Source organism: Squalius cephalus (genome assembly GCF_949319135.1).
Source record: "Squalius cephalus genome assembly, chromosome: 15".
In the NCBI taxonomy this organism is placed as follows: Eukaryota; Metazoa; Chordata; class Actinopteri; order Cypriniformes; family Leuciscidae; genus Squalius; species Squalius cephalus.
In genome coordinates this window covers 4223790-4248336 of record NC_137136.1, presented here as the reverse complement: position 1 = coordinate 4248336, position 24547 = coordinate 4223790, and the positions used below count along the sequence as shown (strand labels likewise).

At 35.3% G+C, this 24547-nt stretch overlaps 2 protein-coding genes across 4 annotated transcripts; one reads left to right on the top strand and one right to left on the bottom strand.

The window, feature by feature from the left end:
* Positions 1-678: 678 nt before the first annotated feature.
* trip13 (thyroid hormone receptor interactor 13) lies at positions 679-11015 on the bottom strand. The gene is made up of 14 exons (XM_079893682.1): positions 10938-11015; positions 10175-10275; positions 9523-9676; positions 9261-9387; positions 7838-7893; positions 6885-6975; positions 6709-6781; positions 6560-6623; positions 6392-6478; positions 4228-4334; positions 3733-3886; positions 3541-3653; positions 3391-3460; positions 679-1770 (listed from the first exon to the last, which is right to left on the bottom strand). The coding sequence occupies exons 2-14, from the start codon at positions 10255-10257 to the stop codon at positions 1675-1677; spliced, it is 1275 nt and encodes a 424-aa protein (XP_079749808.1). The 5' UTR covers positions 10258-10275; positions 10938-11015; the 3' UTR covers positions 679-1674.
* brd9 (bromodomain containing 9) lies at positions 10996-23333 on the top strand. Of its 3 annotated transcripts, none has more exons than XM_079893680.1 (17): positions 10996-11185; positions 12155-12369; positions 13922-14011; positions 14087-14222; positions 15743-15800; positions 15890-16034; positions 16169-16279; positions 17435-17556; positions 17649-17781; positions 18543-18615; positions 19420-19515; positions 19860-19992; positions 20083-20194; positions 20849-20899; positions 20983-21067; positions 21169-21339; positions 22802-23333. In XM_079893680.1, the coding sequence occupies exons 1-17, from the start codon at positions 11134-11136 to the stop codon at positions 22900-22902; spliced, it is 1884 nt and encodes a 627-aa protein (XP_079749806.1). In that variant the 5' UTR covers positions 10996-11133; the 3' UTR covers positions 22903-23333. The 3 variants fall into 3 exon arrangements, with proteins under 3 accessions (XP_079749806.1, XP_079749807.1, XP_079749805.1); XM_079893681.1 differs by having other exon boundaries at positions 11013-11185; positions 17438-17556; XM_079893679.1 differs by having other exon boundaries at positions 11013-11185; positions 17375-17556.
* The last annotated feature ends 1214 nt before the right edge of the window (positions 23334-24547 follow it).

The window sequence follows — 24547 nt, the reverse complement described above, 5'->3', positions numbered from 1 at the left end:
TTCAAACAAAAGCTCATATATCTCTCTTCAATCCTACTGAACAGCCTTGAACGCCAAACATCTTGTGTTGTTGTACGATACTTGCCCACAAGTCTATTAACTCTTCAACTAATGTATTACTATTGGCAGCTCTATTGATATTCCAGCGCTTGGAGCCAGATAGAAATTCAGCTGTATTATACTGTTTGCTTTGTTTAGGAACTCTCTGGCAGTTTCTAACCACAAAACTGGTATAAAACTCTCCAACAATAAGGCTTTTGAGGATTTTTTTTTTTTTCTTCCTCCACTGATTACATTTCAGCAGTTGTGTTTTTGGAAGAGGAACTGTCAGGAAGAGAAAAAAGCCTGCAGACACTGCAATTATGTGTCTGTTTATCTGGTCTGCAGCCTGACACATTTTAATCTCACATCATATCAGAGGAATGCGATACAGATACCTGCACAATGACGGCTCGCAGGTGTTTACCTGTTTGATCCGGTATCGTCGGGTGATGATATACATCAAACAGCTCTTTGTGATTTTGGGATTCTCATAAAACAAATTCTCACAACCTGACACTTTCCAAACAGCATTTCAAAGCAGGCCGCTTTAAATATGGTGCCGAACAGGTTTCTTACCGGCAAAGGTCAAACATCTTGTGAGAAAGTCGAGTGTGAATAAAAACACACCTGTGTTTTATAACTTTAATGCATTCAAATTACACAAAACAATCAGGCTTTGCTTAGATAAGTAGCAAACACTGCTAAATTCAATTAAATCATGAAATCTCATTTGTACAAACTTCTAGCTTTAATGACAATATGCAAGACTAGAATTGAAACCAAAACTGGATGCAGTGTGAATAAAGCCTGTTAGCACACAACCTCAAATTGGTTTTCAAATCATTTCTAATACTTTCGTTTTTCTTTTCCCTGCATGTTGCACCTTTATGGCAACTACTGGATGCAATTTACTAAATAGACTCTTAAAAAAAAAAAAAAGTTTCAATGGGGTTCTGTATAGATAGAACCATAGGGTTCCTGACTCAATTTGAAGAACTCTTTATGCCAAAAAGGTTCTATAAGAACTTCTAAGTTCTTTAAGGATGTCTTAAATGGTTGCATAATACTTTCATTCATGTTTAAAAGCTATTTAATTTTTTCCTAGTGATAAAGTATGCTTATGAGTAAGCTGTTTAATTCATAAAAATGATTAAAAACTAAATCCATAAAATGAACCCCTAAAAGGTTCTATATATGAAGCACCTTCAAAATGAACCCTTTCATCTTCTATATAGAACCTTGTGAAAACATTTTAATTGTAATTCAGAAAAACAAAAAACAAAAGGAATGAATTATTTTCTCATTTTAATCAAATTATTTAAATATATACACATATAAAAACTGAACATAAAAAAGAACATCATTTTTTCATATACAGAGATCAGCTGCTACAGTGTATGTTATAAACTCGGATTTGGGACAGCTTATGAATGAAAAATGTCACCTAGAAGATGACAGTCTCGTATAGATAAGTGCTGTTTTAAACTTTCAAACTTGAAATAAAACAACACTGGTTTGTTCTAAGACATTTTCAGAGGATGAAGCTGGTGAACAGAGCAGGAATACTGAACTAACAAACAAAAAAACAAGAAACCGTTTCGATTCAACAGCAGAACGTCCGTTTGCTTCAGCTCAAACACTGTTGACCAAACTCGCCAGTTCCTGTCTCTGTTTGTCCACGGCGCGGCCCATCGCTTTTAGAAAACTCTCGACTGTCATTGTGGCGGTCTGGAAACACAAGAGGAGACATGATTACAGCGAAAACAAAGACTAAATTGTATATTCAAAGCACTGTTTCTTCATGCACTGATCAATTCTAAGATTTTTGTGCTATTTTGCTGCAATAACTCTTTCAGACTATTTGAAAGAAAATAACCTACATCATTCACATGTTTATTTTATTACACATTGGCCTGGTTTCACAGACAGGGTTTAGATTAAGCCAGGATTAGGCCTTAGATCAATTACGACATTTAAGTAGCTTTTATAAACATGCCTCAGAAAAACACATTAGTGGTGTGCATCCTGAGACAAAACTATGACACTGACATATTTTAAGATATGTTTGTGCAAGTTGCTTTCAGTTAAAACAGCTCAAACAAGAAACCGGGAGTTTATCTATTTGCATCTGTAGATTTCAATGACAATATATATCTTTAAAGGCGTGATTTTTTATTCTCAGAAATCTCCACTTCAGCAGCTTTACATACACCAAACCTAACAGTTTTATTCATATCTATATTCTGAAGGTTTTTACAGTTCATACGTCATTCGGCTGATTTATAGAACATTTCATCCCTAATAACATTTTATTTAAAATAACTTTTCAGAAAACTTGTAATACAATTTACCTAATGTACTGTAATTAATCAACTGGGGAAGTATGGTGATATCTATTAGTTAAAATTTTCACCCGATTCACCAGTCTTAAATTGCTTGACAACCATAAACTGTCTAGAATTAGACTAATGAACAATATTACTTAAGAACTGTTTATTCTGATTATTATTAATCATGAATATAATTTTCTTTGAAAATGCATCCTTTCATCACAGCAATAAGCATTTAAGGTCATGCATTACAGTATTACACGGCTCTGTGGAATACTTGATTCTGATGAGTCAATCGCACCATCCAGTGGTGTGTTATAATCCCTGATAACAACCAGTGAAAACTGATAACACAGGCTCATCCGGGTAATTGAAGTCGGCACTTTATGTTTGTGAGGAATGTTTTTTCCTCATGGAAGTTTTGTGTTTGGTGAGCTGATAAAATATTAAAACTCCTCAAATCAATATTTTGAGTACAGTTATTTAATTATGTCATCCGGGTATCGCAGTCTCGCTCTCTCTTGCTTCATACAAACGCAGCTGCTGCCATTTTGCAATGATTGTTTTGTACACTTAATAAGATAACAAACAGGTACGATTTTAAAACGGTTTCATCTCACATCAATATCTCTTATCCCCATAATTATTTACATGGCAAAATGCTGTGTAATAAGTGGTATGATTATACAATACGTATCCCTTAAATTTCTGTCTAGTTCGCAGAAGCTTTGCGTTTAAATAGCTAATAAAATATTTCAACTCAAGCCAATATTTCGCATCTAATTATTTACTTATGTGGCAAGCAGCCATGTAATCAGTGGGATAATGTTGTTATCTCAGAATAAACCCCTTCAGGCTGAGGCAAGGCCGTCCTGATCACCCTGTCGAGGTTTACTCTGTGATAACAACTGGCTGGATGTACAATATTCCTTACTTACAGTACCACACTTTAGGGTTTTAGACTAACAACACCCCTTATTTGTGGAAAAATCACATAACATTGTACAACGACGAGTACCTTTCCAAAAAGCGCATGAGCCAGAAATGGGATTTTCCTCAAGGCTCTTCCACTGAGTCCCACACTCCTCCTGTCCAGAAAGAGACACTTGTGAAAGATATCAATTCTCAAAGACTTTCAGCACTGGTTGCGTCACCAGCAAACACTCACTGGGCGATGTTCCTCAGGCTTAAGCTCAGATGGGTCACGTCGCTCTCCATGAAGTTCATGGTTCCCAGTTCCTCCAAACTCAGCAGCTGCTGTCTGGGGTAGATGATCTGACGCTGCAGGGAAAGATCAAATCTCAATCTCAGTGGAGGAATGGAGACGTTCAACAGTTAGTGGATCTGAACACACACTCACCTTCATGAGTTCCTCCAGACAAGACAGATAGATGTTGAATATGGCGCTGGCGCTCGGTGGGCCGATGTACTGCTTTATATCAGCTCTATCCACAAAGGCCAGATCGATCTTTTGCGTGACGTTGGATGTAGTGAGGATGACCACATTTGTGTGGCTGAATCAAGGAAACACTACTAGGTTTATATGAATAAGAATGGACAAACTGCACAAGAAGCCCCAATTTAACTGTCATAATATGAAATATTCCAAAATGGATCAGGTTATTCAATGGCACAAAAAAGAGGATGGCATCAGACGAAAAGGAAAAATATGGCAGAACAAACAGGTTATTATACTTTGATGAAAGACTACAAAAACAGACTTTTATTTATTTGCAATAATCTCGACGATGAATAATGCACAATAAGAGCAGCAACGTGCATTAAGTAAATAGTCATTTTGATTTCAAGCATGCCTTTGTAGATGAAAGTGCAGCAGAGATGAAGAGAAACTGACCGTTTGATCTGGTCGAGCTGGGTCAGGACAGAATTGACCACCCTAATAGCATCAGACGGTTCTGTTCCCGCCTGAGATGCACTCCGAGCAGCTGTGAGACTCTCCACCTGACAAACAAGCATCACTGAACCCTCAGTGATCCAGACGAGCAGAATTGCAATGTATAAAGCAATTTAATAATACCTAACTTTCACTAAATATGGGTATATACAGTAGAAAGCAATTTATCACAAGTTTTGCTGGGGGAAAAAATGCATATCAAATAATCATAGCTTGCTCAAGTCACACAGAGATATAATATTTATTTTAATTAAGTGGTATTAAAATTACCATATTATATTTGAAGCATGCTTTGACATTATTACAGTATTTGAATTGTGACTACTTAACTTTTCATGACTGTATCCTTACTGGTAGAGGTATATTATTCTTCAAATACATTTGCGTGCTGAACAGTGTTGTGAATTTAAAATGTTCACTTACTGTATTCAAAAAACATAGTGGTCAAATATATTGCATATTTATTTAATTTTGTTCCTAAAAACATGGTGATTTTTTTCTGCCTGTTGACAGTATTTTATGATTTATGGAGGGATAAAAACACGTTCAAAATCTCCACTGTAAAAACTTTATATGAATGTGTCAACAAAATGGAAATGTATCCACAAATAAGTGCATATTTAAATAGATAATGTCTCGTTTGCATATTTAAACATAACAGAGTTGGAATTTTGCTACATTTTTCCAAATTATACCCTGATGCAAATTTTGAGTACACAAAATGTTTTATATATATATATATATATATATATATATATATATATATATATATATATATATATATATATATAAACTAACGGTTCCTTAAAGACAAGTTAAAGGAAAAAAGTGAAAAAGAAGACATCGTGAATATTAATGTTTGTGTCCCTGAGGGTTAAAAATTCATTATTCAGGACTGTAAAACACTATCCTTCATAAAACTGCTTATGAATCTGTGCTTATGTACTGGAATTTAAATCAACCACAAGAATGTTTATCATTCAGACTCAATTATAATCAAATTATGGTTCATAAGAGGATTTGAATGACAGCGTTTCACCAGGGTTAAAGAGACTGTGGCCTCTCTTCTCCACTGTGGTAATAATTTTATTGCTTTTATAAACCAGTCTAAGGTGGTCGGATTGTCTTAGTTGGTTACAGCTGGTTTTGGGAGACCAAAAAGTGCCCAAAACACCACTAAAACCATCAGACTTCACCAAAATCACCAGTGGATAGCAGTTTTTTTGGCTAACAATCCACCTTAGACAGGTTTAAGTGGCTTTGTTGAACATTGATTACATAAGTGACTTAACCCTTAGGGGTCACAATTGGCTCCTTCTTGGACAAAAGTGACCAAAGCCTTGGAATGAAACTTTATTTTATCAGGAAAATCAATGTAATATATTTTTGTTCAATAATATATATTTTTATTTATTTAAAAAAAATTATGATTTCATGATACTATGCATTATTTATCATTTTTATGAGATATTTTTTCCATTAGAATAAATATAGAAATATTGCTATTTTTCAACAAATGCAATATTTCACAGTAGAATAGAGTGAAGGCCTTTAAAATCCATTTTTAACTGAGAATAGTGGCATCTAGAGGCATTTAAAAAAATAAAAACTAGAGTAATATAAATATATAATATTTATATAAATATATAGAGAGGATTTTGGATCCCCGTTGTTTTTTTTAGATATAATTTCTTAATTTTATTAGGTTTTGCATTTAGATACATCACATTTAGACATTCTAAAAGACTACTTTTTGTCAAGTGTAGATATTTTTTGTTATAGAAGTATCAGATTTTGCATTATGATCAATCAAACATTAACCATTTGTTAGAAAAGGAACACATGGAAAGCATTTTTGTTACTCTGTATTTGATAATTTAAAAAAATCTAACAAAATAAGGAATGGATAGCGATAATTCTACATTAGTGTGCACTTTTGTTCAGCACAGAGGCTAATTTGTAGTTTGTACCACCAAAAGATTCTCTGAGTTTTCATATTTCCTATTCATTTCCTATGTCGGTCATTTCTGACCGAAGAGGCCCAGAGGGTTAAAGGAATATTAATGTTAATATATTAATATTAATGATGTTAAAAGGAGAGTACCTCATCTATTAGGACAAACACCAGGGCATCTTTATCGTCAATGAGCTCCTGAATCTTCTGAAACATCTTCGTGACCAGTTTTCCACTCTGTAAAACAGGCACATGTGTTCACAGCGTTTCAGACATGGATCTGAGGAAGTGTTTCAGATGTGACGGATCAAGCTGTACCTCTGAGAACCACTTGGAGAAGAGACTGTGGCTGTTGATCTCCACGAACTGGCTGTGCGCGTACCTGAGGAAATGTGTGAAGAAGAACAATGGTGATGAATACAGTACGTTCAGCAGCAGCCTTTTTTATTTTATGAAAGATGTCACACCTGCCAGACAGTCTAATGGAGAGTTTCTGAGCAAGTCCTTTGCATAGAGACGTCTTCCCGGTGCCAGGCGGCCCTGAGGGTTTATGAGAGATAGGCAACTGTATAAACATGGCATGGGCAGCCGTTCAATGAAGACAGAAATTGCTGAGCTAACAAACAAGCTTTTATTGTCTTACCATGAAGCAACACGACACGATTCCAGGCAATTAAATTGCTGTCAACATTTTTGTCAGAGAAGAAAATTGTTGTCGAAACATAATCCAAGAGCTGGAGACCAAAGTAAAGATGAAAATGTTATGGGATGCCAACAAGTAGGGATGGGCAACGGTTGAAATGTGTCAACCGGTAAAGATTTTGCAATAATGCTTGCTTATACTGCTGTAGATATGCTGTGTGTGCAGGATATGGAGAATAATGTGTTCCAAACATTATATAAACACTGTTATAATTGATGTTTTATAGATTTTAGTCTCTTAGGTCTGAGCTCAAATGCTACTGTACTCCAAAAAGTGACAGTCTTTTAACAGACAGACAGATTTAAATCTTTCTTTTCCAGGGAAATGGGCCAAATATTAATATAAATATACATGTCAATATAAATATATTAGGGCTGTCAAACGATTAATCGCGATTAATCGCATCCAAAATAAAAGTTTGTGTTTACATAATATATGTGTGTGTATGGAGTATAATTATTTTCTATATATAAATACACACACATGCATGTATATATTTAAGAAAAATTTGTTATTTATATATAAAATATTTATATATAATATAAATTATATATAATATAAAAATATATACACAGTATATACATGCAAATATTTCTTAAATATATACATGCATGTGTGTGTATTTATATATAGAAAATAATTATACACCGTACACACACATATATTATGTAAAAACAAACTTTTATTTTGGATGCGATTAATCGCAATTAATGGTTTGACAGCCCTAATATATATATATTGATATGCATTATGCATTGCAACATGCAATATATTTCATATGACCTCTACTGTGATATAAGATTTTGGTTATACCACCTACTTCTGCTGACAAGGATAATTCTGCTGATTTATTTCAAATAATTTCAAGATGACTGTGAATATACAGGTCTTACTTGTGTTTTGATGCCGTCCTCATAAATCAAGCTCTCCCAAATGCCGTGAAACTCAGCTGGAAGACATGAAGAAAAAGATGAAGATGTTGTAAGTCTTAAACATGGGTCAGACCACATGTAACTCTCTGGAACAATGTTTTATTATTAGTTTTCATGTCATGCCAGCTCCTTGGCTATTTTTAATGGCGAAAACAATGAGTTACTAAAAATTAAAACAGACACTAAATAAGATTCTAAAACTACATTTGGATTAAACATCTTTTCAAAAGTATCAACAGAATAAAACAATTTTCTCAGAGGAGTAGAAATATTACAATGAGCTCTGACATAGGTTTGTTTTCTTCTGATAGTAAATATGCGTGTGTTTGGGAAAATGTATATTATGTTCAGCATAAAAACAGGAAAGAATGAACCCTGGAAAAATATCCCAAATAATATAACCCAGTGGTACAGAGATGAACACAGAGGAGCATTGACTCGATTAATTAACCATTTTTATAGGAACAGATCATGCAAAAAATAAATATAATTCGGTTACACTTTATTTTAAGGTGTCGTTGTTACAGTGTAATTATATATTTACGAACTGAGTAATATTAAGCAACTACATGTACTTACTGTAGGGTTAGGGTAGGATTTGGTTGAGGGTTATTTGCATGTAATTATGCATAATTTACTGTTATTATATGGTAAGTACATGTAACATATGCAACAAGGACACTGTAAAATAAAGTGTTACCTATAATTCTGTCATTGTTTTATGCCCCCATGTCATTTCAAACATATTTATAATGTTTTTATGAACATCAACAACATCTTAGGCAGAATGTTTAAGCTGCTATTGATACACAATAAAAGCAGATGCAGATTTAAACTGCCAAACCCCAAAAAGGTCACACAAAAAAAGCATAACAGTTGTCCATGCACTATATTCCAAGTCTTTATCAAATCATCACAAAATAACAGCATATAATACGGATTTGGAACAAGTAAATAACAACTGAATTTTAATTGGTTACACTTTATTTTAAGGTGACGTAGATACATTATACTTACTCAAATAAGCACAGTAATATTAACTAATTACATGTACTTACTATAGAGTTACGGTTAGGGTTTGGGGTAACACTTTATTTTACAGTGTCCTTGTTACATATGTTACATGTACTTACCATAGTAATAACAGTCAATTATGCATAATTACATGCAAATAACCCTCAACCAAATCCTAATCCTACCCTAACCCTATAGTAAGTACATGTAGTTGATTAATATTACTCAGTACTTTATATATAATTACACTGTAAGAATGACACCTTAAAATAAAGTGTAACCGGGTTTGGTTTAGGGTTAATTATGCATACTGTTATTACTATAGCTATATTGTGAATGTGCTTGAAAGGGGCGTGTCATGTATAATCACCAGCTGGGAGGAGCCAATGATTGGCAGCAGATAGCTCCTCCTCCTCCTCCAGAGTGAGTGTGCTCGGACTGTCATCATTCAGGGAAAAAACATGGATGCAGAGGTTGTGAACCTTCAGATCCACAAGCTGTGGAACATATAAGAAATATCACATCCATAGGCTTCAGACTGAAAAATGACGTAAACCCCCCCTTGAAACAGATGTAATAAACATTTTAAAATTCAGCATATAAAATATAAAGCAGAAAAAAACTGCATTTACTTTCGGACCAGCTTCATCTCCTATGGTGACTGACTCCACATTTTTGGCTAGAAATTCATCATCAAACTCCGTCCACTTGAAAGACCTTAAAACTGAGCTGTGTCGATCCAGCAGCGACAACACATGCGTCCTCACGTCAGACCTCTTGGCTGTGCTGCAAACACATATTGGTAACACTTTACAATAAGGTTCCTTTATTAAACATTAGTAAATGTATTAACTAACAATGAGCAATACATTTACTACTGTTTTTGTTAATCTTTGTTAATGTTAGATAATAAAAATAAAGCTGTTCATGTTATTTCACAGTACATTAACTAATGTTAACAAGATTTTAATAAAGTATTAGTAAATGTTGAAATTAACATTAACAAAGATGAACAAATGCTGTATAAGTGCAGTTCATTATTAGTTAATGTTAACTAATGTAGTTAACTAATGAACCTTATTGTAAAGTGTTACCCACCTTTTAAATCATGCAGAGGCAAATATAGACATGTCAACATGAAACAATGCTCACATGTGCATGAACTACTGATCTGATTATGTAACTTTTTTAATGAATTAAAAAAATTGTTTGTCATGTTTTGCATTCTGTAACAACTAAATCAGAGTCTAATCATCCTATTCAGTTCATTCACTTATGAAATACCTCTGAGATTTCACATGAACCTCTATGTGCACATCAGGGCGGATGATGCCGACTTCAGTCATGTGATGATCAGAAATGTCCATTACTCAAAGTGCTGTTGGCTGAAAAACAAAAAAACAGTCAGAACTATGCATATAATCTATAAAAATCTATAAACGTCAAATGTCACATCATATTTATATAACAAACCCCTTAGTGATCACTCAGAACATCTTCACAATAGCCTAGCAACCCCTCACAACTGTTGTTGGTTTAACTTAAAAAAGTAAGTAAACTGGTTGCCTTAAAATTGAGCTCATTGAAATTAAGAATTTTAGTTAATAAAATTGAGATTGGTTTAATCAACAGAAACTCAAAATCGTATGTTATCTGAACCACATTAATTTTCCAAGATGATATGACAACATAAGTTGTGATAACAAATCGTGAAAATATTTTTTTAATGTAACGTTGCCTCCAAGCAACCACCAAAAACACCTTAGCGCTACATATCATTAGCGACCACGTAACAATAACAATGTACCATGGTATTACTTTCTGTTAGTATAGACTAACTTTATTTAAACATCCAAACATGCCGTCTGTTTTAAGACACAGCCTTTATTATTATCATAAACATCACGCGCGAATCAATCACATAACGCACAGCATGCATGGTTTATGTTGTCTTACGTTCATATTAGAGTTGTAGATTGTGTTAACTGTCATATTTATTAATAGCTCGATTAAATAAAGACAGAACTGTGGAATTAAACACACTCACCTCTCACAACAGCGACAGACAAACTCGAACTTACCGCGCTAACGGTGACGTCACGCCTGCGCCGGAAACGACGCCACCTGAAGCCGGAAGTTAAGCATAGCGGCTACTGTTGTTGTTGCTGCAACGGCGATGAGACAAAAATACGCAGATTCTGAAGATTAAACCTGATTCTTTTTCATATAAATAAAGACACACTATGGGGAAGAAGCACAAGAAACACAGACCCGAGTGGAGAGCGGTTGAAGGAGGTGAATATTGGAGATGCGTGTGAAAATCACTTTAATTCATTCTGGGTGTTCTGCAAGTGCGTGTGTCAATAGTCAGTGAATGCGATATATATCTGGTTTTATTCATGCAAAACCACACAAAATGTTATAATTAATGATTGTTTCTTCTGGGCGTTGTATAAATAAGTGGTTTTCGATCTTTAGATGCTACGGACCCCACAAATATGATCATTCTTATCATAAGACTGAAAAGACAGCTATATATTTTATATATGTAATTTATACTGTGACATTTAAATGTGTAATTTGTAAGTTATTTAAATATTTACTTTATATTGCATTATTACTTTTTCTGTTCACTGTTGTATTATACTCTTAGATGTATTATTATTCATTTATTTGTTATTTTAGTCAAATGTTTTATTTAAATTTTTATTTATTTAGTTTAAACTTATTTTATATTATTTATTTATTTAACGTTTCATATTTAGTTATTATTTTAATTAAATGTTTTATTTTCAGAATTTTTTCATTGATTTAATATAATTTAGTTTTTATAATTGATTTATTTTTTACATTTGTTACACTTGTTGGCACTTCTTTGCGATCCTCAGGCCCCAGTTTGAAACCCCCTGGTCTAAATGATTATAGTGATAGTGTGGGTTTGATCTGATAATGAGATAATGATAATGATCTCTTAATGAGAAGTGACAGAACAGCATCATTTTAAAGAGCAGAAATGGGAACTATACGGTTATCCGGACCACACCTATTTGGGTAGGGTTAGGGTTAGGGTTATGGTTAGGGTTAGAGGGTTAGGGTTAGGTTAACCGTATAGTACATTTACGTGTGGTTACGTGTGGTCCGGATAACCGTATAGTACCCAGAAATGTCATTAACTTCAACACTTATACAAAACATTCATGCACAGTAAAACAGTTATTCATTTTAAGAACGACTCTTAATGGCTTTGTGTGTTGTTTTTTTCAGACTATGAGGACAAACCCCTGGATAAACCTCTGAAGCTGGTACTCAAGGTGGGCGGCAGTGAAGTGACCGAGCTCTCCGGCTCCGGACATGACTCCAGTTACTATGACGACCGCTCTGACCACGAGTGGGAGCGGCACAAAGAAAAGAAAAAGAAGAAGAAGAAGAAATCAGAGAAGGAGAAATACGTAGATGATGATGAGAGGAGGAGGAGAAAGGTGAGTGAAAAGAACGACTCAGAAGTCAAGCATCACTATTACATAATGATTGCTCATGATTCCTTTAATCTTGTGTATTGTGCACAGTGTGAGAATATTCAGCATGCATATTCATCATATCTGCATGACCTAATGCCACTAAAATGAACCAGAAAATATATATTTTAGCCTTTTTCTTGCCTTGTTATTTGATCAGCCTGCCAAAAGTAAAGACATTTTACACAAAATTGGATTGCTGATTTCATGTGGATAATTGGATGCTACTTGCTGAATAAAACACGAAACGTGATGAGGTTGTATGACATCATTTATCATTGCGTGATGCACTGATCTGGAATCAGATTTGTTATATAAAGGAGACATACAAAATGTGCAGAGCATTGGGACACCAGGATTGAAAACTACTGAGTCATAATAAAATTCACATACTATTTTTTTATAGCCGTATAATAACCTTTATTCTTGATCAAACATTTTATATTCACCCAGAATATGTAAAAATCCCATAAACCCACATTGAAGTGGGGCCTGACCCATACATAGAAACAATGACAATTGTTTGCACCAGCACAATTGGTTACACCAGCACCAGGGTTATTTTAGTTAACTAAAATCATAACTAAAACCATTTTTTTTTTTTTTAAATTGATTTGAAAAATGGTATAAAAAACTTTTTTATTTCAGTTAGCTGCCAAGGCAAAATTTCTAATTTTCATTTAGTTTAACTTGATGTACTAAAATAACTAAAACTGAAATAACAATTAATAAAAACAAAATTATCTAACTTTATCTAAAATGAAAATGGAAAATACAAAAAAAAAAAAAAAAAAGGCATATATATACATATACACTACCGTTCACAAGTTTGGGGTCAGTAAGAATTATTATTTTATTTTTTTTGGAAAGAAGTTAAAGAAATGAATACTTTTATTCATCAAGGATGAGTTAAACTGATCAAAAGTTACAGTAAAGACATTTATAATGTTACAAAAGATTCTATTTCAAATAGATGTTGTTCTTTTGAACTTTCTATTCATCAAAGAATCCTGAGAAATAAAATGTATGACGGTTTCCACAGAAATCTGAACTGTTTTCAACACTGATAATAATCATAAATGTTTCTTGATCATCAAATCATCATATTAGAGTGATTTCTGAAGGATCATGTGACACTGAAGACTGGAGTAATGATGCTGAAAATTCAGCTTTGATCACAGGAATAAATTACACTTTACTATATATTCACATAGAAAACAGCTGATTTACACTGGAATAATATTTCACAATTTTTACTGTATTTTTAATCAAATAAACACAGCTTTGGTGAGCAGAAGAGACTCTTTTAAAAACATTAAAAATCTTAGCGACCCCAAACTTGTGAACGGCGGTGTACATATACATATATATGTACATATTTATATAATAGTATCTAATTACTAAAGTAACACTGGATTGCTCAGACAAAAAGCACTCACATTTACTTTAGAAAATGTATAAAAATATATATATCTTGTTACGTTCATCTTACAAATTCTGCATGTGTTTCATCCAGGAGGAGAAAAAGAAAAAACGTGAGCGAGAGCAGTCAGAAAGTGCCGCCAGTGGACCAGTGGAGCCGTTCACCCTGCCGAAGCCGGTGGAGGTAAGCCCACCGAACGCCTGCTTGATCATCAAGAGGTTAGTTGAGTGCTGTTACTAAAGGAGTGTATCGCGACAGGTGGTTCTAGAGGAGAAGAAGAGGAAGCGGGACAAATTTGAATCGGAATCAGAGGCAGATGAATTTCATCCTGGAGTGAAAGTAGAAGTGGAGCAGCCAGCGGATCGACCCGTACGAGCCTGTCGAACTCAACAAGGTACAACTAGATTAGATTAAAAAATGCTTTAATACATTAAAAGTAGTTTAATTAATACTTTAAACGTTTGTAGTTTACTGATGTTAGCAAATGGAACCTTATCGTGAAGTTTTCCCATGAAAATATACACTCACCTAAAGGATTATTAGGAACACCTGTTCAATTTCTCATTAATGCAATTATCTAATCAACCAATCACATGGCAGTTGCTTCAATGCATTTAGGGGTGTGGTCCTGGTCAAGACAATCTCCTGAACTCCAAACTGAATATCAGAATGGGAAAGAAAGGTGATTTAAGCAATTTTGAGCGTGGCATGGTTGTTGGTGCCAGACGGGCCGGTCTGAGTATTTCACAATCTGCTCAGTTACTGGGATTTTCACGCACAACCATTTCTAGGGTTTACAAAGAATGGTGTGAAAGGGGAAAAACATCCAGTATGCGGCTGTCCTGTGGGCGAAAATGCCTTGTTGATGCTAGAGGTCAGAAGAGAATGGGCCGACTGATTCAAGCTGATAGAAGAGCAACTTTGACTGAAATAACCACTCGTTACAACCGAGGTATGCAGCAAAGCATTTGTGAAGCCACAACACGCACAACCTTGAGGCGGATGGGCTACAACAGCAGAAGACCCCACCGGGTACCACTCATCTCCACTACAAATAGGAAAAAGAGGCTACAATTTGCACGAGCTCACCAAAATTGGACAGTTGAAGACTGGAAAAATGTTGCCTGGTCTGATGAGTCTCGATTTCTGTTGAGACATTCAGATGGTAGAGTCAGAATTTGGCGTAAACAGAATGAGAACATGGATCCATCATGCCTTGTTACCACTGTGCAGGCTGGTGGTGGTGGTGTAATGGTGTGGGGGATGTTTTCTTGGCACACTTTAGGCCCCTTAGTGCCAATTGGGCATCGTTTAAATGCCACGGCCTACCTGAGCATTGTTTCTGACCATGTCCATCCCTTTATGACCACCATGTACCCATCCTCTGATGGCTACTTCCAGCAGGATAATGCACCATGTCACAAAGCTGGAATCATTTCAAATTGGTTTCTTGAACATGACAATGAGTTCACTGTACTAAAATGGCCCCCACAGTCACCAGATCTCAACCCAATAGAGCATCTTTGGGATGTGGTGGAACGGGAGCTTCGTGCCCTGGATGTGCATCCCACAAATCTCCATCAACTGCAAGATGCTATCCTATCAATATGGGCCAACATTTCTGAAGGCGAAAGGGGGTCAAACACAGTATTAGTATGGTGTTCCTAATAATCCTTTAGGTGAGTGTATATTGACATCAAAATTCGAATCCTTAAATAATATATTGAGTTATAATTTTCATTTGGAACAAGGCACACTAAAAACTACATTTACAATAGTTTCCATTGCTAAAACTCAAATTAATTTTACAATTCTGAAGCCTCAGTTACAAATGTATGAATTAAACTGGAATTATAAGACAAATCATAAATGGATTTCAAATGATTTATCTTTTTAACGTTTGGCTTTTCCTAGAAAATGAATCCACCCCTCGCCAGCAGCTCTTGGAGCATTTCCTGCGTTTGCTTCAGAGGTGAGACCCTGCAAAATGGCATAGTGTCATCTAATCTTCATCTTTCCTCATATCTGGAATATATGAGGACAATCTTTCTGTCTCAACAGGAAAGATCCACATGGATTCTTCGCCTTCCCTGTGACAGATGCCATTGCACCAGGATACTCCATGATAATCAAACATCCCATGGACTTTAGCACGATGAAGGACAAAATTGCTGAAAATGAATACAAAACTATCACAGAATTCAAGGTACGCAAGTGTCCAGCTACAATCTTCATTTTCAGATTCTTTTTGGAACTACTAATATATTACAGTCCACTGAAATGACATTCTTTTACAATGTGACTATTTTATATCTGAATCTGTGGGTTTGACATCTCCAGGCAGACTTCAAGCTGATGTGTGACAATGCCATGGTTTATAACCGACCAGAGACGGTTTACTACAAGGCCGCCAAGAAACTTCTCCACACGGGATTCAAAATGATGAGCAAAGTAACATTTTTAATGCACTTTGTTTTTGTTATTGTTTGCCGTTGTTGTTCATCGTCCAGTTCATGCGTGCCATCATTACCATTCGATTCGGAAGCATGCGGTTCTACAAATCTAAACACTTACACTAAACACAATATCTGAGACCACTAGTGAAAATGCTTCTTCTTTTCTTTGCTTTTTTTTCCTTAAACATTTTTCATTACGAATTCTATGATCAGGATAAAAATCAACATGATTCAAGAACGTTCCAAAAGGCATTTGTGTCCGCCCGTGAATGGAAGCAAGAACATTTCCGGATTCCCCCGGTCGGAAATATCAGGGGATTTTAAAATTGTGATTGCAAGGCCTGGAAAATTATTCACATTTAATAACATCTTAAAACGTGATGGGAAAGGTCTATAAAATATATAAAATATGTTTTAATATATACACTACCATTCAAAAGTTTGGGGTCAGTAAGATTTTTTAATGTCAATTAAAATCACAGAAATAAATTACAGTTTAAAATATATTAAAATAGAAAACAGTCATTTTAAATTGTCATAATATTTCACAATATTACTGTTTTTTTATTATTGTTTTTTATCAAATAAATGCAGCCTTGGTGAGCAGAAGATACTTCTTTTAAAAACATTAAATCTTAGCGACCCCAAACTTTTGAACGGTAGTGTATATATAAATTTTTTTTGACTAGATGTTGCTCTTTGTGACTTAGAAATAATAAAGAATCAGAATCTTAAATTTTCCTCCTTTTATTCTATATTTTTTCCTACTTTTTTTCCTTTTTTTCTTTTTCAAAATCCTAAAACTGTTAATTTTTTTCAGGATTACATGGAGAAACAATCACAGACTTCAATGGCGCGTCAGACCCTTCTCTTGTTTTATTGCATTAGTAAGGTGATTCATTTTGAGCAGTCGACGTGATCAATTTGGCTCGGGTGCTCTGCGGGTTCAGAGACGAGTATTCCCATTATCCAATCTCTTTCTTTATCTCAATCCATCCCGTGTTCGACTCCCATCTTCATGGCATACCTAAGGCCTCCCGCAGGAGGAGTAAATGGTTGCTGTGTTGCTCTATTTGTGCTCTGTTCACAGGAGCGGCTGTTAGCTTTGAAGCGCAGCATGTCTTTTATGCAGGACATGGATTTCTCTCAGCAGGCTGCCATTTTGGGTGATGATGACATCACACCTGAGGAACCGGTGACGGAGATCATGCCAATCCACACGGAATACCCCAAAAAATCCAAAAAGCAGCCCATCAAAGAGCCCATCATCAGGTAAAGCGCAGGCCGCTGTTGATCTCTGCAGCACTTTTGAACGTTCCACATGTTTGTGAGTGTGTGATTGAGCAGATGTGTTGTTTGTGTAGTGATCTGTATGAGCTGGAGGGCAACGCTTGCAGTTTGACGGACAGCACGGCGGAGGAGCACGTATTGGCACTGGTGGAGCACGCGGCAGATGAAGCCCGGGATCGAATCAACCGTTTCATGCCAAACTCTAAGGTGCTGCCCTTTTGTGTTATTTTATAATATAACTCATTTATATCATTTCCTAATGCTTTCAGCGTCCAATAATATAGTATTCTTAATTCTGTTGTTCCATGTAAAGGGTTCCTATTATACTTTATACTATATATATTATTATTTTTTTTATTATTTTTTTACATTTTCAACTTTCTTTAGTGTGTTTGAGCATTAAAAGTTACCTCCAGCAGGAGTTATTCTCTATATCAGGGTCAACTCCCTGAAACGCCTCCATTGTAGTCTTGAGCTTTCCCAAAAACACTCGAAGCACTTGACCAATCACAACACACTAGTCCAGCTGACCAATCAGAGCACATGCACTTTGTGAAAAATAATTTTTTTTTTTTTTTTTTGCATGAAATTGTATGAAAACCTATTCTAGTATTCAAAATCAAGGCAAAATAGCATAATAGGTCCACTTTAATACATTTGCATTAAATACTAAATAAGCATTCAGCAAATTTTCTCCCATAATAGATTCTGTCTCGACTGTGCTATAACTTAATATTTATAACTAATAGTTGAGACACAGTTTACTTACATCTATGCATTTGGCAGACACTTTTATCCAAAGGGACATTGTCAGTACATTGCATTCAAAATTCATTCATTCTTTTTGCATTTCCTTGGCATTGCTTATGACATGCTTTACTGTTTGAGCTACATAAATGCAGATTATTGCAATATAACCAAAACTTGTATCACCCCTAACCTTAACATTTGTTTTATTTTGCATGTAGATTGGTTACCTTAAGAAGGACTCAGAGGGTTCCCTGATGTACAATGTTGTAAATCAAGATCTTGAAGGAGAGGGTATGAACATCACACTGTTTCAGCTTCTATTACTTTGTATAGCAATGGGTCTATATATGTATAGCAATGAGGTGGTAATTTGCTCGCAATTATGCACAATGATTAAGAAGAAAATTAACCCTGTAAAGCCTGACATATAAAATAATAGTCAGAAAATGGTTTAAATGGAACAATTTATTGAACTTTTAGACTAAATATAAAATCAGTTGTCACTCTATATCACCCAATAATGTCTTTGTAAGATGATATTTAAATGATTCGTTTTATGATCTCTGTAGTTTTTATTGTGGGGGTCAAATATTTAATGCAAGGCAATACAATGATGATTAAGAGATGAACAAATAAACAATTATTTAAAAGCCTGATTTGAACCACCAAAAAAATATTCATGGATATTTAAAGTTGCTTCAGTCCAGTAAGTGTTCATCTTGAAATATTACTAACAATATAAAAGTTATTCTTACATTTACTTTATAAAAATCATGAAAGATTTCACAGAAATAAAAGACATGTGAACCAAGACCTGAAGGTGGACATTTTTACAATGATGCAAAAAATGCATTATTTTACTTGTTAAAAAAGTATGAACTGTTAATCAGACAACCGAAGGCATGTAGTAAATTTTGTGCAACAGGTTTTTCAGCCAAGTTTTGATCATTTTGATCATTTAGAGTCCTTGTGCAAATGTGCATATCAAATATGATGACGTAACTTTATGCTGAAAGGTGGCTAACCCTGTTGAAGAAAGTTCATCCAGGGGAATAATATAATTTGTCTGAAGAAAATATTGATTATTGTTCACAGAGGAAGAAACTCATCCTGTAGATTTGAGCTCTTTGGCTAATAAGCTCATACCCGGACTGACGTCACTGGGGTTTAAAGACGACAGGAGACACAAAGGTAACAACAGATCTTCTATTGGCACATGCATTAATTATATTTTTAAGGTTGTGAATCACATTTAGTACTGACTCTAAATTGCTAAAAGAGTCGGTAATTAAATCATTAAGAACTACTCTGACTAGTCTTACTTTTCAGATTAGAAATCTACTTTTTGCTGTAACTGACATAAAATTATGACCAGTCCTAAAGAAAAAAGTTAGTTGACTAACTTGTAAGACTAGTCTAAGCAGTTTATGCAACTGACCACAGAATCACAACCAGAATCTTTACATTTATAATATCATGTCATCATATGATGCATGTGTCTGTCATTGCAATTTTGGCCTGTTGTTTTGTTTCAGTGACGTTTTTGAGCAGTGCGTACAACACTCAGACCCTTCAGAACAACTCTGTCTATCCTGACCTGCTTCCAGAGGAGATGGACATGCTTTACTCCGCTTATGGAGACGAGACTGGGGTCCAGTGCGCTCTCAGGTGTTTGGTCCAAACCTTCGGCTCATCAAAATCTGTTGCTGTTCATTTGTCTCAGTTGATTGATGGGATTTTTGTGTGTGTGTGATTTAGTCTGCAGGAGTTTGTTAAGGGTTGTGGGGGTTTTACCAAAAGGCTTGTGGATGATTTGCTGGATAAAATGACGGCTGGTGATCACTCGAAGGCTGTCATTCAAGTCCGACAGGTAGTAAAAATCAACAAAAAATGCCTCTTTTGACCAGCTACTTTTTATGATTATGGTTTTTAATCCTTCTTAGTGTTTTGTGAACTGTAAATTCCAGCAATATACACTACTGTTGAAAACTTTCGGGGGGGTTTTTTGCAAGATATTAATACTTTTATTTAGCAAGGATGCATTAAATTAATTAAAAGTGATCCTAACAACATTTATAATGATACAAAAGATTTTCTATTTCAAATAAACACTGTTCTTTTGAACTTTCTATTTATCAACGAATCCTGAAACAAAATGTATCATGAAATTTCCACAAAAATATGAAGCAGCACAACTGTTTTCAACATTGATAATAATGAGAAATATTAGAATGATTTCTGAAGGATCATGTGACTCTGAAGACTGGAGTAATGATGCTGAAAATTCACCTTTGATCACAGGAATAAATTACATTTTAAAATATATTTAAATAGAAAGCAGCTATTTTAAATTGTAATAATATTTTACTGTATTCTTGACTAAATAAATGCAGCCTTAGTGAGTAGAAGATTCTTCTTTCACCACAAACTTGTTAAACGGTAGTGTACACATTGATATATTGTATTATATAATATAAGCATATAAATAATTATAACATTTTATAATGCTGTGTTTGTATTTCAGAAAAGAAACATGCCGATTGATGACGCTAAGTCTAGTTTATGTGGCATGCCGGTAAGAATTATACATATTTCATGCTAAAGGTTTCAAACCTTTTAAGGTACCATTTAATGAGATTTTCTGATTGGTGCATACAGGGAACAGATGAAGCCGGCTCAGTGCTTGATTTCATGTCCATGAAGAGCTACCCAGACATGTCTCTAGATATGCTCAACACATTAAGTGAGTCATATATTACACATCAACACCTCACGACTGTAAAAGACGTTTGTTTTAGTTCATTGGTGTTCAAGCTGACTATCGGCATATTTTCCTATCTGTAGGTAAATGTGTGAAGAAGGAGCCGGATCATGAGGACGGTCATCAGCACTTTGACGACACAGCCAAACTCTTGCAGGAGTTCCAGGATGCAGCGGTGGACAGAGTCGGATCACGACCGTCATCCAATCTCTCTTCCCTGTCAAACGCTTCAGAGAGGGATCAGCATCATTTAGGTACTGAGTCATATTTATAGTATACATCACAGGGATTAAAGGGATACTTCACCGATTGGCATTAAGCTTTTTATCAGTAGAAACCCAATAGTATTTTCGAATGACTGTGCTTCCCTCCCTCATGTCCCCCTGAGATGAGAGATTTCTGTATTGTGTGTCTGGAAAAAAACATCTGGAGGCTTTTTTGTCCAGAGGTGAGAGACTACAGCCAGGAGGAGGAGCTCGTCCCGCATGTCTTCAACCCGCCCATAGGGGGATCTCACGATAAAACGCCGTCTTTTCAGATTCGAGTTGACTAGTAGCCTAATTGTATCATTTCTTCCGATACTGCCCTCTGTAACCGGTAGGCGTGGCTTGGGAGTGGCCTCGTAGGGCAGCGAAACAAGTGCATTCTGGGAGTTGTTGTCTTTCATCCACATGAGCCAAAAATACATTTTCTGGCTTTTCTCAGTCTAGAAGGCACCAACTTCTAAAATAATTTTATACATACCAATTTAAATACACATTCATCTTTCCAGCAGTGAAATATCCCTTCAAATGCTGGAAAAATTAAGAACCACCATCATGCCTTGCTTGTGAAACTCCAATGACTGTTAAACATATTTTACTGGATTGCACAGTTTTTATTGTAAATAGACTACATTTTTGTCTTAATTAGTTGTAATTTATAAATGCTGTTGAATACAGACCTAAGGTTAATCTCTTTTTAAAGAAGACACTCAGCAAATTATTGCTAAGTGAAGGTAAAATGCAAAATATATATTTAACAGGTTAGATCAGGGGTGTCAAACTCAGTTCCTGGAGGGCCACTGTCCTGCAGAGTTTATCTCCAAAAACACCTGCCTGGAAGTTTCTAGTAATCCTGAAGACCTTGATTAGCTGGATCAGGTGTGTTTAATTAGGGTTGGAGCTAAACTCTGCAGGGTTGTGGCCCTCCAGGAACTGAGTTTGACACCCCTGGGTTAGATTGATATGCTGACGACTCGCTTCAGCAGTTCACAATCGATTCGTTCTTTTAGGAGTCAATTACTTTATTTGACAAGCATTTAGATCTGTAACATTGCAGACCTTTTACATTCACAGACAGTTATATTACACACTGCATGAAAGATAATATCCGAAAAAGCATAATAGGTTCACTTTAACAGGTTAACTGATGTGTTGCCTGAATGTATTTTAGAATGTTTGTATTAATCATACATTTCTTAAATGGGTTTTATGTCAATTGCATGACTTTTGTTATTCACTTTGTTCTCGCCCTTGAAGTTAGCCTTGCTACAGACATAATAAGAAAATAAATATTGCTGGAAAATTTAAATGGTGTAAGAACTAATTTCAGTGGTTTTTGGTGGTAATTTTGTCAGTCGTCTGAACAACAGTGTGGGAATTTTTGGTGTATGTGCTTAAAAGAAATCTTAATTTTCTGAAAAATAACTCAAGTTTGTTTGTTGACCGTGACCAGGAAGTTCTCCTCATCTGGGTGTTGGAGATCAGAGCGAGATGGTCCAAGACCCGTATGAGTTCCTGCAGTCTCCAGAGCCCGGCTCCACCGCTAACAGCTGATGACACCGACCCGCTGTAATTATGTGCTGTTATAAAGGACTGTAAGCTTGTACAGGTTCATGTTTTGTTTTTAAATAAAAACTCTGTGACTGATTTCCTTTTTTTTTAAATGGTTGTTAAAGTTTTTTCCTGATTCTGCCCTGACCACATGTTTGATCTGTAGGAGTTCACATTTATGCTGTATGTTAGCTTCTCTTTTTCATCTTATGAACTCTAGGAGAAAGCATTTGCATCTTGTCCTCCACTGTGTGCCAATAATACTGGGATGCTCAACTGGATTTGCTTCACGACTCATTTTACAAGCAGCAGCCCAAGTGCCAGAACTGTTTAGTGTATAAAAGTCAAGTCAAGTCAAGTCAAGTTTATTTATATAGCGCTTTTCACAACATAGGTTGTATCAAAGCAGCTTCACAGTAATAAAACAATACATCAATGTTTGTTTCTAATGGAACGTCCATGTTTGGTAATGCTGATCAATAGTATCGTTGATTGATTAGTTAAATTAAATATCCAAATATCCCCAACTGAGCAAGCCAAAGGCAACAGTGGCAAGGAACCGAAAAACTCCATCAGGTGACCTAATGGAGAAAAAAAAACCTTGGGAGAACCCGGGCTCAGTCGGGGGCCAGTTCTCCTCTGGCGTTTATGAACTAGAGACCGGATTTAACTGTAAGATTAAAAGTATTATATGAATGCCTGGCTGAAGAGATGCGTCTTTAATCTAGTTTTAAACTGGGAGAGCGAGTCTGAGCAACGAACAGTATCCGGAAGACTATTCCAGAGTTTTGGAGCTAAATGTGAAAATGCTCTCCCTCCTTTGGTGGATCTGGATATCCTAGGTATGACCAAAAGCCTCGAATTTAGTGACCTTAAAGAGCGCGATGGATTATAGGGCGATAGAAGATCGGTTAAATAGACTGGAGCTAAGCCGTTTAGGGCTTTATAAGTCAAACAAATAAAAGTAAAAACAAAATGTCTTTATAGATGGTTAGTCATTGCTAAATGAGGGACAGAAATGATTTAAAATTCACCCCGTGTTCACTTCATTGTGATGTTATGAAAAAAGGCAAGTTTATTTCATGCACAATGATAATTCAAAGTGCTTTACATAAAAAGTCAAATAAATAAAAATCATAAAAGATGCATGAAAACATATTTTTAATTTGCTTAAAAAGTATAAAAAACAAATATCAAGAAGAATACATAAATAAGGCAATGCAATCTGTATGCAGAACAGTGCTCACTCATTCATTAAATGCACAGATTCATTTTGAGTTTAGTATTTCATGCAATGTATTAAGATATGCAATGGGGAACATGGAAATGTTCTCCATAATTGGCTGCACTGTAAAAATGTGCTGAGCTCCCTCATGTCTTCAAAGCACTTTCATCGAGAGTTCTCATTTGCATTTGGCTTTGCATTTTCTAGTGGTAACTAGGTAACAGTTAAAATCTTCCACCCCTGAGAACTTCCATGTTCTGTAGTTATATTGTTTCACAATGTTTGAACTTTTCAATATCAAATTTCAGTCACGCAATGGTCAGTTCTTTTTAGAGGTTTTAAATGGATAGTTCACCCAAAAATGAAAACCTGTATGAGTTTCTTTGTTCTATTGAACACAAAAGAAGACATTTTGAAGAATGT